The sequence below is a fragment of the Taudactylus pleione genome, unplaced genomic scaffold (genome assembly GCF_031769625.1).
Source record: "Taudactylus pleione unplaced genomic scaffold, aTauple2 ptg000101l, whole genome shotgun sequence".
Taxonomy (NCBI): Eukaryota; Metazoa; Chordata; class Amphibia; order Anura; family Myobatrachidae; genus Taudactylus; species Taudactylus pleione.
In genome coordinates this window covers 1,106,996-1,125,737 of record NW_028284503.1, presented here as the reverse complement: position 1 = coordinate 1,125,737, position 18,742 = coordinate 1,106,996, and the positions used below count along the sequence as shown (strand labels likewise).

The 18,742-nt window shown below is 49.9% G+C and overlaps 1 protein-coding gene across 5 annotated transcripts in view; it reads right to left on the bottom strand.

Moving 5' to 3' along the window:
- LRP6 (LDL receptor related protein 6) overlaps window positions 1-18,742 on the bottom strand; it is a 54,337-nt gene that overhangs the window by 6,031 nt on the left and 29,564 nt on the right. For all 5 annotated transcript variants that reach the window (XM_088470597.1, XM_088470599.1, XM_088470598.1 and 2 more), the window contains exons 6-17: window positions 16,855-17,251; window positions 15,917-16,088; window positions 11,381-11,597; window positions 10,903-11,192; window positions 10,538-10,764; window positions 8,810-8,994; window positions 4,040-4,366; window positions 3,756-3,955; window positions 1,953-2,164; window positions 1,430-1,620; window positions 960-1,169; window positions 542-667 (exon numbers count right to left, since the gene is read on the bottom strand). In XM_088470597.1, the coding sequence (XP_088326723.1) occupies window positions 542-667; window positions 960-1,169; window positions 1,430-1,620; window positions 1,953-2,164; window positions 3,756-3,955; window positions 4,040-4,366; window positions 8,810-8,994; window positions 10,538-10,764; window positions 10,903-11,192; window positions 11,381-11,597; window positions 15,917-16,088; window positions 16,855-17,251 (2,754 nt within the window). The remainder of the gene's footprint in view (window positions 1-541; window positions 668-959; window positions 1,170-1,429; window positions 1,621-1,952; window positions 2,165-3,755; window positions 3,956-4,039; window positions 4,367-8,809; window positions 8,995-10,537; window positions 10,765-10,902; window positions 11,193-11,380; window positions 11,598-15,916; window positions 16,089-16,854; window positions 17,252-18,742) is intronic.

Sequence of the window (18,742 nt, the reverse complement as noted above, 5' to 3'; positions counted from 1 at the left end):
CCTGCCCGATTTTAAAAGACCAGAATGCGCCCCTGCCCCATTGGCAGCGCCCATGGCGGGTGCTAAAACATGGCGGGTGCCGTCCCCACCCATGAACCGCAGTGTCCCGCGGGTGGGAAAAATTGAGGTGAAGCGATCACCCCTGGTGGATAAATGCCGGGCGCCTGTACCCAGCATCTATTCAGAGACAGGAAAGCTTGGCGGCAGCCTGGCATGTCTGAAAGTGCCAGGCACGCCCCCAAGAGAGAGATGAAAAGGGGAGTGTGTCTTAATGACACGCCCCTTTTCATGTGGCCACGTCCCCTTTTTCTAGGATCGGTACCGGACCTAGCGTGGTTACTACATATAGTGAATGTATAATGTAATATAACGACTCAGAGCCATCATAAGATCTGGCCACATCACAATTAGGACCATGGACAGAGGACAGAGCTTGCAGACAAAGATGATCAACCGTTGAGGCTCCACCGAAGTGTTTTCTAAAGCTGCGCTCAGAGCGATTGAAACCCGACCCTGTCCCTGTTCTGCCCCCCTTCCTTACCTCCGCAGGACAGCTCATCTTGTAGGAGAACTAGATGCATGGGACAGGAGCAGCGGGTCGTTCCATCGCCTTTCACAATACAGATGTGGGTGCAGCCGCCGTTCTCCTGCGAGCATGGGTGGTCCTCTGAAACAGGGGAGAGAGATCACATGATCCAGCTTCCATTATACCCCAAACTTCAGACGCTCATAGAGAACCCTAAGATCTCTAGTTACTTTCTATACAGCACCTTATGGTCATCACAGAACATACAGACATACACAGCCCTTCACTCTGCCAATTGAATGTATGATAAATTAATTGATTCCAAAACTGGTGTCTGGCTGCATTAGAAAAACAATGCGGCCGCCCTCGGTGTTATAAGGGCAGCCCCCTAATTGGCGAATGCAGAGGGGGTGAAGGGCCTGTGGGCACTTACTGTATTCCTGCATGTTCAGATCAGTTACTGCGTGGATGTCCGTCAGAAAGGGGATGCGGGCCTGGATTTTCGTGCGCCCCTCGCGTCCCGTTTTCGCGATGCGTTCAATCATCTGTTGCTGTCTGTCGATCCAGTACAGGTGATTTCCGAACACCGTGAGTCCTACTGGCTGCAACACATTGGAGTCTTCAAGCACCACGCGGTTCCCACCTGTGGGCGGGAGGTTCCTTATTGCGGGTAATCCACATTCCCCCATAACAATTTAAGGTCACCTGCATGGTCACTCTCGTACAGAACTGGCTGTTACTAGAACACTAGTCACTCGGAGCTTGTTCTCCTACACATTCAGCCTGTGTAATGTAGAGGGGTATGGGCCAGCGTTGGTGGTGACCTATTGCATACAATCACATACACTTTGTGCGATGGTCAGTGCCGATTGCCGGCTCTCTGCGCAGTCGCATTGTCCTTACCAGACAGGTCGCTGCTCTCAATCCGCCTCAAGTCCGAGTCAGCCCAGAAGAGTTTCCCCATTTTGTTGTCTAGAGCCAGGGCAATGGGCTTGCTGAGACCGGTGAAAAAGAGAACCTCGCGCTCCGTCCCATCCAGAGACGCCCTCTCTATCTTGGCTGAACGTTCCTGTACATTGGTGAAATACATGTATCTGAAAAGACGACAAAAAAAAATTGATTTAGATTAGCACTGTACAACCCCTACACACAATCCAGGTTGTATTTGGTTCCCTCTCATCCCCCCCCCGATTGTCAGACAAGGTATTATTCCATCTACAGGGTCTCTTCCGGGGGCTCAGAACAGCAGCACATTGTGACTGGAGTGAGGGGGAATGTTAAAAGAAAAAAAAAAAAAAAAAACTCCAGAGTTCCAGGTAAAAGTTTACGCAGACCCTTATTAGCGTACAGCAGATGCCTGTATGGATTGGCTTCTCCAGGTTAGATCTCATAGCCCCGAATCCCGGAATTGCTCAGCCAAACTCACCCTCTCTCCGGGTTCACTAGGATGGCCCTGGGACGGTCCTGTTCCCCCTTCAGGACCACACCGATGGCACTCCCGTCCATGCGGGTGACGTTGATGACGTTGGTGGCTTCGCAAGTCCAGTAGATGAAGCGGCTGTAGATGTCGAGGCTCATGTCGTACGGCTGCATGTCAAAGTTCTGGTTGGTGTTTGAGTTGGATACCACGGTCACGTTCTGCGAGAGAGACGGAGGGGGGGGAGACGATATTAGAGAAATACAGTGCGCAGGAAATGACAGCCACCATCCACGTATTCCATTCCACGCGTAAGACGACCAGACATGGCTGCCCTGCACCTTTCTATCTTAGGGGGCGATTCAATTTAGGCTGGGAAGGAGTTCTTGTAGCTATTCAATTCCCAGCGTTGTTAAGTCCGTCTAAAACCACTTAAGTAGGAGAATGCCAGTTAACGCGCCTAAAGGCGGGTGTTTACTCGCAGTATATTCTCCGACTAAAGTGCCGACGGCAGGGCTGTTCGCGGCACTGGGTGCGAGAAATCCTTTAGTCGGGCTAACATAAAATAGCTCTGGGAGCTCCTCCCTGGCGCTATTCAGCATCGCATTGAAAGGCACCATGACGTCTCAGCCCAGCATGAAACATTTCAGGTCTCTGTTACATGCATGGCACAGTAGTCAGACAACAGTGACGCAGCGAGCAGAGTCCACCGCCAGAGACCCTAAAGAAGTAGACGTGTTACGGGATTCTTATTATTGAGCTCAGGGAAAGATCATTTAAAACAGTTTATTCTAAACACACAAAATATTGGTAGATTGCACAACAGAATAGAATAGCGCTCTGTAAAGAATTGTTAATACATAATCTATTCATTCCAATCAATTTGGTATCAATTAAATAAATTGTTTTCATATCACACACACTATCCCTCTCCAAGTTTTTGTTGTGCTTAAGGAAAGCTTCAGCGAATGATTCCAGCTGGGAGAATAGACACCGATCATATCATTCCTCCGAGCCTGTCTTCTCCAGGCTGAGTAGTATATAGCCATTCGGCAGTGCAGAACTGATCAGTAATGTGCTGTATTATGGAGCTCTATGAAGGGGCGTGCGTCTCCAAATGCAGAAACTATTTATTTTTGGTTTAAGAAGTTCCTTTGTCCCTCCGTTACAATGGTACGGGGGTCAGGGCTGTGGACGGGCCAGTACATACTTAGTGTTCCCTCTAGCTCCGGCGGGCGACCAAGAAGGGGGCGTGGTCATCGGGAAAGGGGGCGTGTCTATAAGACGCGTAGCCTTTTCGTCACTCTTGGGGGCGTGCCCGGCACTTACGGACACGCAGGGCAGCCCCCAAGCCCGGCAGACAGGGAGAATAGATGCCGGGCGCATATTCTCCGGCGGTGACCGGGTCACCGCATGTTTCTCCACCCGCAGGGACACTGCGTCCCGCAGGTGAGAACGGCTCCCGCAGGCTGTGAGGGCAGGGTGCTTTTTGTCCTCCTCCTGGAGGGCAGGGTGCTTTTTGCCCTCCTCCTGGAGGGCAGGGTGCTTTTTGCCCTCCAGAAGGAGGGCAGGGCGCCGCGCCCCGCTAAAACAGCCTAGCGGAAACGCTACATACTGTATGTAAGGTATATACAGATCTATATCAGCACGGTCAGCTAGTTTCTGGTCTCTCATTAATATGTTAGGAAATGGTTATGTGTTGTGCAGGCAGCTAAGCATGAAAGAGCCTTTACACGGATACAAGCGACAAAATCTAGTTGGCTTAAAAGGGAGGTGAATAGAAAATAAGGTTAATAACCGATGTCACCTCACCTGGCTGCCGTCTTCCAACGCCCTGCGGATGCTCTGCCGGGAATCGATCCAATACAGGTGCTTCTCTAGAGGGTCGTAGTCGATGGCCCGCACGTTGCGCAAGTTGTGAATCGGAAGGATGATGTCTGGAGACTGTTGCTCGTCAATTACCATGCGGTTGACGGCATTTTTCTGGCTGAAGAGTAGGAAGGCGCTGGGGGCTGTGACGGACACGGTGAGAAGATTAAACTTCGGCGGTTAAAATGTATTGGTACAAGCGGTCGCACAATCCCTAATCTACTCACCGCTGCAGGTCTTGTTGTCCGGATTCAGGGAGAAGTGGACCGGGCAGCCGCAGGTATAACCGCTTACCGGTGTGGCCAGGCACAGGTGGGAGCAATGGCCGTTACTGGAGGCACACTCGTTCCAGCCAGATTGCCGGGAGGAGTGGAATACCAAGATGTCCATGACGTAGTCTAGGTGACCTTGGATGACGGTGCGGTTCTGCCCGCTGGTTTTGTTGGCACGCTCGATGCTTCGCCGGCCCCAGTCGGTCCAGTATATAAAGTCCTGGTACTGGGTCAAACCAAACGGGTGAGGGAGGTCATCGGCTATGACGTTTCGGTCTTGTCCTGAAAAATGTCCAGAGAGACCGCGTGTTTAGTAGAAGAGTTATCAAACACAACAGCACTATACAGCGGGTAATCTGCGGCTCTCCAACCAGTGTGGAACTACAAGTAGCAGCTGTATCCGTACCAAGTGTCCCAACTGAAATAATCGCAATGTAGCAATTCAGGGCAACGAAAAGGCTCAGTCATAGATCCAAAGAAACGTTCAATGGCAGCAATACAGGACAATGATCAGCAAACAGCAGAGACATACAACACCGCAGTGGTAAAATAGAATGAAAACACATTACAAACATGAACCACTGACTAAAAGATCTACAGTATTTACATAGACAGCCAATAGGGCAACACCAAATAGTTGACAGGCAATTGGTAGACAGGGTCAAATGGTTGACACAGAAAAGTTCAATTTTTTTTTTTTTTTTTTTTTACTTTAACCCTAATCCTCGCCATAACCCTCCCCATAGTGCCTAACCCTGACCACCCCCTTCCTGCAGCCTATCTCTAATAAGAAAAACCAATGTGTCAACCTTCTGCCTGTCAACAATATGACGTCGACCTACACGGTCTTTCCAGACACTGTAGATCTTCCATCCCTGTACTAACGCTAAAAGCATTATTTTGGGTGAATAAAATATATAAACTGAATAATTATTTTCCCCAAATCATTCCTCTGTCTATATCTATCTTGCTGGAGAGACACCTACAGTGATAAGTTCTTACACAGCCTGCGCAGATCTGCCGTTCCTATGCTGTTACAGCGAGAGTTCTAGACGCTCAGCCTGTATGAATGTATGGAGGATTTGCATATCTCCGCCCACAGGGCCTGATTCAGAGCCGGACGCTATTTGCGCTCGTTCGTTCAGAAAATAGGGGTGGCTATTCAAATGAACCGTTCGCTCTTTGCGGTCTGTTCACGCCTCTAGGTCTGAACGAGCGAACAAAACTAGCGGTCATTTTTTAGGAAACTACGCCCCCTGGCCGCTCGCATCCTACGTCATGTCCGCTATTTATTAGATTAATCTAGTACATCGACCAGCGTATGAACTGCTCGCTATTCTTGTGGTTGGTTTTTCCTACCGCAATCTTGCGAGCAGTTCTGACTATAAAATAACCCAGTGACGTGGTCAATGACGCTGCTGTATTAATTATGCACACCCTTAAAACGCCCGTTTTGACCTTTAAGCACGCCTGCGTTCGGCTCTCCACTCCCCGTTTTCAAGCACCTTCCCCCGTTACCACCCACATACGCCTCCTCCTGTCACTCAAAATAGCAGGCAGTCGCTATTTAGCGAACAAATGATTTTCGGCCGCACTGACTGGTTCGCGCATGCGTATTACGATCCGTACGCATGCGCAGTTGTGCAAACATCGCTCGGAACGAACGAGCGGCCGCTTACGAGCGGCTCTGAATCAGGCCCACAGTTCATTAAGCAGATCTTGGCAGTAGTAGCAAATATTCTCTCTCAAAACTTTTTAAGTGACGTCTTATAGAACATATGACGGCTTCGACAGGTAGGCAGAGAACTTCTCAGTCCAGTTATAACAAAAGTTTGCAACATCTATAAAAGAGTCCCCAATGCGGTAGCGCTACAATGACCTCTGCAGTGATTCTCCCGTCTCAAAGGCCACCGGTTAATGGACAATGGGCCCGATTCAGACCCGCTCGCAAGCAAGTCGATGGTGGTCCAGTGCGCACGCACGGCGTGCGCGAGCCCCGTAGCGAGTGAGACCTTCACTCGCTCCGGAGATCACAGCTCGCCCCGTTTTGTAGGTGGGGTGGCTGAACAAACGGAGGCATTCCCGAAAAAACGCCTGCCGTTTGTGGGCGTCCCTACTGACATCACTCGTGATGTCAGTAGTGGACTTTCGGCTCTATTAGCTTAGCGAGCGGACAGGAAAAAAAATAAATAAATACTCCCCGTCATGATTCAGAGCGTGCGCTTGCAAATAGCGAGCGGCTGTGAATCAGGCCCAATGTTTTCAATACGGCAGACTGTCAGAGTTGAGAGCGACCGCTGTGGAAGACTCTAGCAGAGGCTCAGAGGGTCCCCGGCCTAGAAATCTAGAGGACAATATAAATAAATGGCATTTGCTACCAGTTATTTATATAACCTTTATTATTAAAGGGCAGCACCTGCGTTATAATACACAAAATATTCTCCCCATGATGGTGCAGCTTAGAGAGAGGGTCGTTGAGTCTATCACTAGTTACTAAACAAAAAATCGGAACAAAATAATCTGTAAGGTTCCCCTATATAAAAGGTGAAGCACCGTCAGAGTTGGGCACACGGCGAGTGGAATACAGATTAGGGAAAGGCGCATTTGGGAAGCGATACTGAGGGTTGTAGAGAAGCCGCAGGAAGAGGCAGCTTTGTGCACAGAGGATCAGTTACTTAAAACACCATGTTAAACATTTCCCCCTGCAGATAAATCCTTTTTAAATGCAAATGAACTTGGTGCGGAGAGAGGATCTTGGCACCTGTCCACCAGCCGCTGACTTCCTGAAGAGAAAAACATTCCTGACACGGGGGCAGCAGACTGCGGATCAGTCACCTGCAGTAACAAAGCTGGCTCCGGGCCCTGGGCACAGCTGGCTCCTCGGGAGCCCCATTCACCCTGCACAGGGAGGTTACTCAGCCAGCAGACGGCCTGCAGCAGCACTAGGCACACGCTCTTACGTTTATTTACATTGCAGCGAAAGGGTTTCCACAAACAGAATGGTGAAAATGTATGTGCGAGTCCTGGTTACTCCCGTCAGGTGACCGTATTCGATTTATCGTGTTTGACAACACTGCATGATTTCAGGCACATGACACCTAGAATAACAATTGCCTAGTACACTCATTTAATTAATGAGCCCCACAAGCAGTGACGTTAACCAGTGATTAACTGGTCGAGCTACTGCAAGTAATGATGCCCTCACACACCAAGGGCTCGATCCAATTAGCTGCGAACTGCAAGTAGCGAGTTTGTTTCTTTCAACTTCCACACTTCGCCGCGAAGCGCGCTCCCGACAATTCTCCAATCCAATTAAAAATGCCTAAATCGCACTACTCGCAGCGGACTGCCAAATGAGATTTGCGAGAAATGCATGAAACGTGGTGAGACCATCCTGGATCCCCCAAAATGGATAATTTCGTCAGCAGTACCGTATAGACGGCTGTTTGTGGCCATTAGGAAGTTACTGTAGGTTTTGAAATGGTGTCAAATGGCTGATTTGTGTTTTGCTTTTGTTTTTAAATGCAAGAAAATGATAAAATAAAAAAAAACTTTTTCGTTTTATCTTAAACGAAAAATGCAAAAAAAAAAAAAAACTAGGAAAAAGGGTGATTGTGGGGTACTTTGAGGGCACCTAGAAAAAAAAAAAAAAACGTTAAAAACCAATTATCTTTCAGCTAAAAAATTATTGAAATTAAATTTGGGGTGCCTAAACTAACGAAAAAGTTTATTTTGGGGTAATTTGAGGAAATTTTTTACCCCCAAAAATGACATGTAAATATTGGACTAAATAAGCGAATTATAAACTTTTTCAATTGCCTAATTGGTCAGTGGGGGGGGGTCGGGGTCCAAGGGGTTCAGCACAGTGTCCCAACATTTTAACCTTACAATACAGATTCTCCTTTTGCTATGCGAATTCGAAGTGAAAATCGCAACTCGCAGCTAATAGGATTGACCCCCCAAGATTGTAATGAGTTTAGGCGATGTTATACCTAACTGGCCGCAAATCGCAGAGTGTATGGGCCCCAAAGAGCTGGCACATCTGAGCTCATAAGCCATCAATAGTACAAAAGGATAATGACCAGCTAGTAAAGTGCACCTAGGGCAATGAGAGTGTAAAGTGCACCTAGGGCAATGAGAGTGTAAAGTGCACCTAGGGCAATGAGAGTGTAAAGTGCACCTAGGGCAATGAGAGTGTAAAGTGCACCTAGGGCAATGAGAGTGTAAAGTGCACCTAGGGCAATGAGAGTGTAAAGTGCACCTAGGGCAATGAGAGTGTAAAGTGCACCTAGGGCAATGAGAGTGTAAAGTGCACCTAGGGCAATGAGAGTGTAAAGTGCACCTAGGGCAATGAGAGTGTAAAGTGCACCTAGGGCAATGAGAGTGTAAAGTGCACCTAGGGCAATGAGAGTGTAAAGTGCACCTAGGGCAATGAGAGTGTAAAGTGCACCTAGGGCAATGAGAGTGTAAAGTGCACCTAGGGCAATGAGAGTGTAAAGTGCACCTAGGGCAATGAGAGTGTAAAGTGCACCTAGGGCAATGAGAGTGTAAAGTGCACCTAGGGCAATGAGAGTGTAAAGTGCACCTAAGGCAATGAGAATGTAAAGTGCACCTAAGGCAATGAGAATGTAAAGAGCACCCTAGGGCAATGAGAATGTAAAGTGCACCTAAGGCAATGAGAATGGAAGCATTTGCAGACCAGATCCACATACAAGCCTCACTCACCCAGCATGTTCGACGACTCGATGAGATTGGTGTCCAGATCGGTCCAGTACAGCCTCCGCTCCACGTAGTCTATGGTCAGCCCATTGGCCCGGCCCACGTTCGGCACCAGTGTGATGCGTTCGCTCCCGTCCATAGCGGCACGGTCTATCTTGGGTTTCCCACCCCACTCCGTCCAGTACATGAACCTACACAGGGAAATGGGCGGTAATAAGTAAGTAGAGGGGATTTACAGTGACACGAGCTGCTGAGAACAGTATTTACCATTTAAATATACAAAGGAATTTTGAGAGAACCTCACCATGACAATTATGAAGTGCTCGGACACAGTTATGCATGAATCCAGAATCTGAAATACGCCCTCATGCTAGCACCCTTATTACATCGGCCGCCTTCTTTGCAACCTTTGGATTCAGAGTTCTCCTTAAGCCAAAAGATTCCCCCCCCCCCTTTTGATGGCTCCTTCGCGCTGACCTAGATTAACACATGAGAAGGGCAGGGAGAGAACGGGGACGGATCCAGGTCTGCCCGGCTAATTGAGCAGATAATATTTCAGGTTTGTGTTCCCACCGAGTATAATTATTGGTAGCAGACCAGGAGGCTGCAGGGATAAATGTCCCATTGTTATTGTGGATAGAGGAGGACACAAAGGGCTACTGAGGCCCGGCACTAATACGGGAGATTTGTTGTTATTGTTTTAAATATATTTTTTCCATTTCCTTCCCAGAAGAACATTTACCCCATCAGATACATAACGTCCTCCTGGCAGAGGCGATACAAGATGCACTTTCTGACAGGCATTTATTGCATAACAGAGGTTTACTAGTGTTATACAAATAAGTGAAACACTGACCTCCTAAACCAACGTATAGGACCATACAGGTGGCCTAGAAACCCCTTACAGAGTGAGCAGTCAGCCCAGCATAGGGGGGAAGACTGTACAATGACATGTACTGCCCCTATCTATACAGCTGTAGCACACACAGGGCACAAGGGGGCAGCTGTGAAACACCTGGCCATAGGTCTGGGATCGGTATTACCGCCGGCCGGTTCAAATTCCGACAGCGCATGCCCGGCGGGGTGAAGATCCCGAGTGCTGCTAAAGGTAAGTAACCCTAATCTATTCCCCACCTATCCCTCCTTTTTGGAGTGCCTAACCCTAACACCCCCCCCCCCCAGTGCCTAAACCTAACCCCCCCTTCTCCACTGCCTAAACCTAAGTCTCCCGGGGGGGTTGCCTAACCCTAAGTCCCCCCTGAGTGCCCTAAACCTAACTCTCTCCCAACCCCCCCCCCCCCCCTCCCCGCAGCTGTCCGCGGCCGGGGCACTGTCGATCGGGATGCTGGGCACCCGGCTCCTGGCGTAGGTAAAATGACAGGCGTCGGGATTTTGACGCCTGTCATCTGTACCTTGCTGGGATTAGACAGGCGGGAAGCCGGCAGTCGGGATTGCGTCCGTCGACTTCCCATGGGTCTATATAACTGTACAGAGAATAGGGTTCCGTTCTCAAAGATAGTATTCTGGGGCTTTACGCTTGTAGCGTAGACAACAAGGCATGAATGTACAACACAGAAATACACAGACAGAATGAGGTGCAAAAATAAAATAATGTGGGTTTAACCTAGTGGCGTTTTCTTTGCTGCGTGTGTGTCTGCCGATCCCTACTTGCTGGTGAGCTATAACAGAATCCATTCCATTTCCAGGTAATACTAAAACTTGCCGGTCACTCACCCGTCTGCTGGGTCCAGTGCGAGCGCCCGAGGGCTGTCTAGGTCTTTCCATACCAGGATCTGCCGGTGCAGCCCATCGAGCTTGGCAACTTCGATCCGATTTGTGCCAGTGTCTGCCCAATACAGGTTCTTCCCCAGCCAGTCCACAGCCATGCCTTCCGGATAATCCAGCCCAAACTGGATCACGTGTTCCAGAGCGCTTCCGTTCATGAACGCACGGCTGATGGTCTGCAAATGCGGGAAAGACAGATTATTGGAGGGAATATTGTGGAAAACGGATCCCATCTAACACAGGAAGGACACTGAACGATGCCAGGGGGTCGCTCCATGCCAAACAGCGTATGGAACAAGGTGGGACCTTCCTACCTTTAAACTGATGTCTGTCCAGTAGATCCTGTTGTCTGTCACATCGAAGTCTAGAGCGGACGCCTCTTTCACCCCGGTGAGTGGAATGGCGACATTGTTATTGTTGGTTTCTAGAGAGATGCGGCGAATGTCAGCTCTGCGCGAGAACAGGAGGAAGGCTTCCGGCACGATACAGGTTCTCATGTCGTTGATCAGCTCCAGGCCTATGGGACAAGCACAGCGCGGCCCTTGGGGCCGGTATAGGCACAGGTGACTGCAGCCGCCGTTGTCATCAGCGCACGCATTGGTCCCTTTATAAAGAGAATAGAGAAGCACCATTAACGTCTATTCGGATTAGAAGTATTACAGCTTATATAAACCATACAAGCTCTTGTGCGACGCCTCCGCGCTGTGACACAGACACCGGTATGACCAGAACCAGCCATGCGGAAGTAGAACTCAGCTAGACACGTGGATCCGCCCGGTAGGAAGAGCTCACCAGATATCCTGTAGATGTTGGTGGCTTTCAGTCCCATCAGGTCCGGCAGCTGGTCTATGATGACTTCCCGCTCTCCCGAGTGCTTGTGGACCCTCTCAATGCTGCGCCGCTGCCAGTCCGTCCAGTACACGTAATCCCCCAGAAGCGTGAAACCGAAGATGTGCGGCAGCTTGTCTTCTACCAGCACCCTCCGACCGGTGCCCTCCGTGGTCATGACCTAGATGGAAAAACAACAACCACCCACAGACCTTACAGAGTGATAAAGTAATCCCGTGAGTCGCAGCGCCGTGCGGTGGAAAGCGGACATTAAAAAGGGAACACGGGGGAAGGGGTGAACAGAACATAAAAATGTAATTTCCCCTCTTAGACCTGACTTTACATTGCAGCTATGGATGAAAGATTAGTGGGTGATTATTTGCTCCCTCCGCCCAAGTAATCAGTAACAAATGAGTGATAGAAAAAACATGGAAGCTTCCCCCAAACCTTAAATGGTGTAAATAAGCAACACAAGGTTTAATTTTCATAGGACGACACTAAACAAAAACTGGTGACAAAGCAGAATTTATTCAGCACACACGTAGCTCACTGTCAGGGGAGACTGTATAGACTCTCACCGCACACCCGCAATGTGCCCGAGGCTGACGCACCGCAACGTAATCTAAAACGCACGTCGGCTGTGTCAAATTCCGATATACTAAGATCTATCTATCGGGAATAGATCTGGCACCGTAAGATGCTTGGCTGGCTTTCCCGAGGAGAATTTCCATGACGTGTAACGTTGAGATGGATTTCTGTACTGCGGCTCTCACAGGGGAATGGATTATTAAAGCCCGGCTCTCCATTACAGCAGATTTAGCCGGGCAGGCTGCCAGGCGCAGCCGACCAGCTACTCGGAGGAACAGCCACCAGATCACACCAAAAACAAAGAATAGTTCCCACTGGAGTAGTCTGTCCGGGAGGGGTAGCAAAAAGCAAAACATTACTACACTGTAACCCACTCTATCTGCACAGAACTAGGCTACGCACACTGCTCTCTCTGTACACTCCTACTCAGGACCTCCAGTGGATCGGCACCATCTGGACATAAGGTCTATTCTCCCACATTTATGTACCTTAAAGAAATTCTAGCTTACATGAAGTTTGTGCACAATAAGGGTACTTTGTTTTCTGGGGCTATTTAAATGATCCAAAACTATATATTGAAGGTTCTAAAGAGATTTAAATCCACCAATTGTACTGTTTTAGGCGTACAATTCAAATGCGATGTGCTGCCGAGCACTGCCGCGACGCTGTGCGCCTATCGGCCGTGTACAGTACTCTGTACATCACAAGCTGTCCTGCGCACCTCTATGGAGTACCATTCCGGGAACAGCACATCGGGGGGCACCGTGCAGAACTGAATCAACTCCACAGAGTTACATAAACACTTTCTACAGCAAGAGAAAGGAGATGGACAGTATTCCCCACGGACATCCACCTTCTGCCGGAACAATCCTCTGTTCCAGTGTGTCCGTATCAGACAAACCTCATTCACCTCTGAGCAAGGACCCTCAGAGGTCTATTTACACATTACACTGGGAACCCGCAGAAGGGAGTAAGTGTACTACAGGAAACACACGTGACCAATGCTACCGTGCGTCCCAGGCAGAGTGCGTGCGTGCGTCACCGGTAATAACATTACATCATCTATAGTCTCTGCCCAGTCTCACCCAAATCCGCTGCAATACGACACATTAATATTTTATTGTAACACCAGAGAAGGGCTTCACAATTATCCCAGGACATTTATCCTCACACTTCTCAGGGTTTAAGAAATACACAGAAAACCGAAGCCGATCTATACACAGCCAGCGGCTTCAGCAACTCTCACGCCAAAATATCCGCATAGAGACTGAATACACTTGGGGGAGCAGGGATGGGATCAATGGTTTAAGCAGGGGGCTCTAATGGGCGCCCGACGGAGCAACAGCAGCCAGCGCTGGCAATTCTGCTCCCCCCCCCCCTCCTACGGAGAGCAGAAATTGTGCGTTAAGTCCTGTTTTTTGGACCATAGACTGGTTTAGCCATTTTACGCAAAACAAAAAACAGCCACCCAGTTCTACCTGGCACACACGGGGTTAATCACTTCGCGCCGCGCAGTTCATAAGCAGCGCACCTCCCACACCCTGCTGGGACGGTACAATGAGAGGCGGCCATCTTTCCTCGGAGACCGGTGTGAGATTAATGTCACTGCTGTGGAGACCGTTTGCTTCTGCTGGCTGCCAGATAAAATAGGGAACAAAAGAGTCTATCCGCGCCCCCCCCGCTGGGCTCTATTAACCACCTCGGTCAGCTTATCGACGTCTCGGGGGCTGGCAGAGAACCCACAAAGCGATGGCTGTACTTTAGGAGTAAAAATGTAGATGTGTACCCGATGCTGGAAGACAGGCAGGCTTCCCCTTCATTCCCGCAGCAAGCACCTGAGGAGAGAGCACCTGATGTCACCACACAAGGCAGGGACGGGGAGGCGCAGGGAAATGCAGTCAGCCTCCTCGCTAGCAGCCCCTGGCAAACATGAGTGACTGTGGCCCAATACCCATTCCCAGGTCTCCACAATTCGCTATCACCCCAACACCATAAGCGCATCATCACTACTTGTAGAACAGTGACCAGGCCACAAAGGGGTGACCGGATACATACACACGACAGAAAAACTATGCAGATGTGTGCGAGAGACAGACACTGTACATTTACATCCAATACCGGAGGCAGTTTCCGAAACCTCTACAAGGATAGCTGGCCAGCAGGGGACTCTACCGTGCCAGCAACACATACACCACAGATGTACACCGAATGGCACCATAACCAGAGCAAGACACCACAGATCAGGCTCTGCCATCTACACTGGGCAGCACATATGAGATTCCGCATTCTAGACTGGGCGGCACATAACCTGAGCACGACACATCACAGATAAAGCTCCGCATTCTAGACTGGGTGGCACATAACCAGGGCATGACAGATCACATAAAGCTCTGCATTCTAGACTGGGCGGCACATAACCAGGGCATGACAGATCACATAAAGCTCTGCATTCTAGACTGGACGGCACATAACCAGGACATGACAGATCACATAAAGCTCTGCATTCTAGACTGGGCGGCACATAACCAGGGTATGACAGATCAAAAATAAAGCTCTGCATTCTAGACTGGGCGGCACATAACCAGGGCATGACAGATCAAAAATAAAGCTCTGCATTCTAGACTGGGCGGCACATAACCAGGGCATGACAGATCAAAAATAAAGCTCCGCATTCTAGACTGGGTGGCACATAAGCAAAATGAAAACACACCAAGGATAGAACTCTGGTTATGTGCCGCCCAGTCTAGAATGCAGAGCTTTATCTGAGATCTGTCGTGTCCTGGTTATGTGCCGCCCAGTCTAGAATGCGGAGCTTTATCTGTGATGTGTCGTGCTCAGGTTATGTGCCACCCAGTCTAGAATGCGGAGCTTTATCTGAGATCTGTCGTGCTCAGGTTATGTGTCGCCCAGTCTAGAATGCGGAGCTTTATCTGTGATCTGTCGTGCTCAGGTTATGTGTCGCCCAGTCTAGAATGCGGAGCTTTATCTGTGATGTGTCGTGCTCAGGTTATGTGTCGCCCAGTCTAGAATGCGGAGCTTTATCTGAGATCTGTCGTGCTCTGGTTGTGTGCCGCCCAGTCTAGATGGCAAAACCTTATCTGTGGTGTGTCTTGCTCTGCATAGGTGCCGCCCAGTCTAGAATGCAGAGCGAGACACCACAGATAAGGCTCTGCAATCTAGACTGGGGTAGCACATAACCAGGACATAGGCTTTTATCACTGTATTACAGACTAAATGCGTTGTGAGAAAAAATGCTTCGTTCTGTTATTGCCTGTCAGCCCAGTAACCAAGATAAGCCGCTCCATGACACTAAGCCACAATACAAATGCACTCACAGACTTCGCTGCAATTCCCAGCCCTCGTACACGGAACAGACACAAGGATTTGTTATGTATCTTCCATCATTTTACTCACAACTGATTATCTGCCAATTCCAACCCGCAAAGCCCATGACCAGAGACCCAGCGTAAGGTGGAGACAAAGGCTAAAAGCTCTGCTCCATAAGTGCTCAATGGCCGACGTGGCGCCACACTGCCGCAATACAGGGAACGTTTACCTCTCACATCCCAAACAGAAGCTGACTGAGGGGTCTATTTACTAAGCAGTGTTAGGAGATAGAATCTAAAGTGATAAGGTGCCAGCCAATCAGCTCCCAACTGTCATCTCACAGGCTGTGTTTGAAAAATGACAGTTGGGAGCTGATTGGCTGGTACCTTATCACTTATCACTCGGTCTCCTAACACTGCTTAGTAAATAGACCCCTAAGTAACCCATCACATAACCACTGGCTACAGTATGATAGGTCACACCAGCATGGGGCTAATACGAGGGGGGAGAGAGCAGGACATAGAACTGCTCTTGGACCAGTTATTGTGAAAAATAAGATTTAGGACAAACAATCCGATAACCCACCTCTATTTTGTCTGTCTTGGCATCTCCCCAGTAGATCTTCCCTTCCGCGTAATCCAGGGCAAGACCATTAGGCCAGCCCAGAGAGGTGTTTACCAGAATCACCCTGTCCGTACCATCCATCGCTGCACGCTCAATTTTTGGGTTCTCCCCCCAGTCAGTCCAATACATGTAACTGTGGAAACGGAGCATGCAGAATTAGTACATATGAACCCATATAGCTCTCTCTCTCTCTATGGGGGCGATTCAGTTCAGCGCGATTTGAACATCGCTGGGAAGGAGTTCCAGGAGCTATTCAACTGACCGTACTCAGTCGTTGGACGCCGGTTACCACACCTTAAGCCGGGTGTGTAGTCGCGGTAATCAGCATTCTCCAACTTAATTGCCAGCCGCGATGCTGTTACCGCACAAGCTAAACAGCATCGAGGCTCTAGTTTAGTTAGAGTCGCACCTCAGGAGGGTGTGAGCAGAATCCCTTTAGTTGGGAGTTTACAGCACGGTCAATTGAATATCTCCGGGAACTCTTTTCCAGCGCTATTTAAAATCGCACTGAACTGAATCGCCCCTATATATTATGAAGTCCTGCTACCTACTTTAATTCCCTGCAAACAATTGCCTTTAAATACCATCCACATTAATCTTCGAGCAGGAATATGTCTCTATGATTAAGACTTATTTGTAATTGACGTTGCACCGGTAACTAAAAGACGTCCCTACTGCTGGCTGTGCAGCCAGGAACCTTATGTATAACACTCCATTCTAACCTTACATCTGTCAGCACTGCTCACCGTGTGCCAGAGAAGATTCCATGACCACCAGTAGGTGGCAGTATTAACGGGCACATCACTTGTGTGGTCATACAGAGCTGGATATGTTGGTTCTTTTCCTTTACAGCAACACAAACAGTAGAACAAACAGAATAAATGAAGGAGAAGGCTCACCCATTCGTAGGGTCCAGCACAATCGCTCTGGGCTCATCTAGGTCCTCCGATATTAGAATCTTGCGCATAGTACCGTTTAAGCGCGTAACCTCGATGCGGTCGGTCCCAGTGTCTGTCCAATATAAGTTCCGAGCCACCCAGTCTACAGCGATTCCGTCGGGATGGGACACCTGAGACACGACGATGAACTGGCTGGATAAGCCGTCTATCTGAGCCCGCCGGATGGCCCGCACCTCATCATCCGTCCAGTATATGTAGCCTTCCACCGGGTCGTAGTCTATGGCGATTGCATGGCGAATATCGTCCAACGGGAGCACAATGTCCGTGAAGTCTGGGGTGTCTAAAGAGATTCTCCGGAGATCCGTCCGTCGGGCGAGAAGCAGCAATTCTGTGGCACCTGGGCATAATAGAGGCGGTGGTCAAGGGGAGCACCAGCACAAATTTTACCAACCTGCACTGCCCGCTTTACTAAACAGCCACCCAAAACGCTTACAATCATTTAATGAGCCAATATCACATTTCAATGCAGATTTTTAATTTGTCCAACAATATCACTATTAGTTTCAGCAGTTACTGGACCAGACAAATGTTTCACTGGTCACAAAATCACAGATAACCGTTACAGGGAACTTGGTTGGGAAGAATAAAGGGTCTCTCCGCTACCCTCCCCCCATAGTACAAGGAAGTGGTGTATTCATGCAACACCTTCCTTTATTCAATATAGAGTGGACCTGTTGCATACCGTAAGCAGGACAGCGTCAGGATAAAATGAACTCCAGCACCTGAGTAACCCGGCGCCAGGTATTTGTAACCATCAGATCCTTCTCCAACAGCAGCAGCTTGTAAGAGGAGGATTTCACTGTGGGGGGGGGGGGGGGGGGTTGGATCGGGATGCAATCGGGAAACCGGCTGTCTTAATCCCGACAGCCGGCTTCCCGACAATTAAATGGGGTTAAATGACAGGAGTCTTAGGTTTAGGGCACCCTTGGGGGAACTTAGGGTTAGGCACCCCCCCGGGAAGGTTAGGCTAGGGGGAATGGGTATGAAATACTGCCGGCCACATGGCCGGCGGTTCGATTCCCGTCAGCGGCAGCCCGACAGGAGCAGAGTGCGACGCAGCGGAAGCCCGGCAGCGCTGGAAATCCCGATCGTGGATAGGTAAGTATCCACTAACCTATCCCCCCCCCCCCCCAAACCCTCCTTAGGGGTGCCTAACCCTAACTTCCCCCCAAGTGCCTAACCCTAATCCCCCCCTCTAAGTGGCTAACCCTAACCACCCCTTTCCCCGCTACCTAAACCTAAGTCCCCCGGGGGGGTGCCTAACCCTAACCCTCCCTCCCCCAAGCCTAACCCTAACCCTCCCGGGAGGTGCCTAACCCCAAGACCCCCCCGGGAGCCCTAAACCTAACCCTCCCCCCCCGCGGCTGTCTGCTCGCAGGGCCCCGCATCACTACGATCGTGATGCTGGGCGCCGGTCTCCCGGCGTCGGGGAAATGCGGGCGTCTACATCTAGACGCCCGGCATTTCACCCTTGCCGGGATAAGACAGTCGGGAAGCTGGCTGCCGGTATTATAGGTAGTCGGCTTCCAGATTGCTTCCTGGCGAGGGGGGGGGAGGGAGGGTTAGGGTTAGGCACCCTCCCGGGGGACGTAGGTTTAGGCAGCGGGGAAGGGGGGGGCTAGGGTTAGGCACTTGGGGGGGAGGTTAGGGTTAGGCACCCCTAAGGAGGGTTAGGTTCGTTTATACTTACCTTAACGACGATCGGGATTTCCAGCGCCGTCGGGCTTCCGCTGCCGGGAACTCTGCTTTTGTCGGCCAGGCGCTGCCGGGAATTGAACTGCCGGCCGAAGGGCCGGCGGTATTCCATACCGATCCCGTAGGATCACAG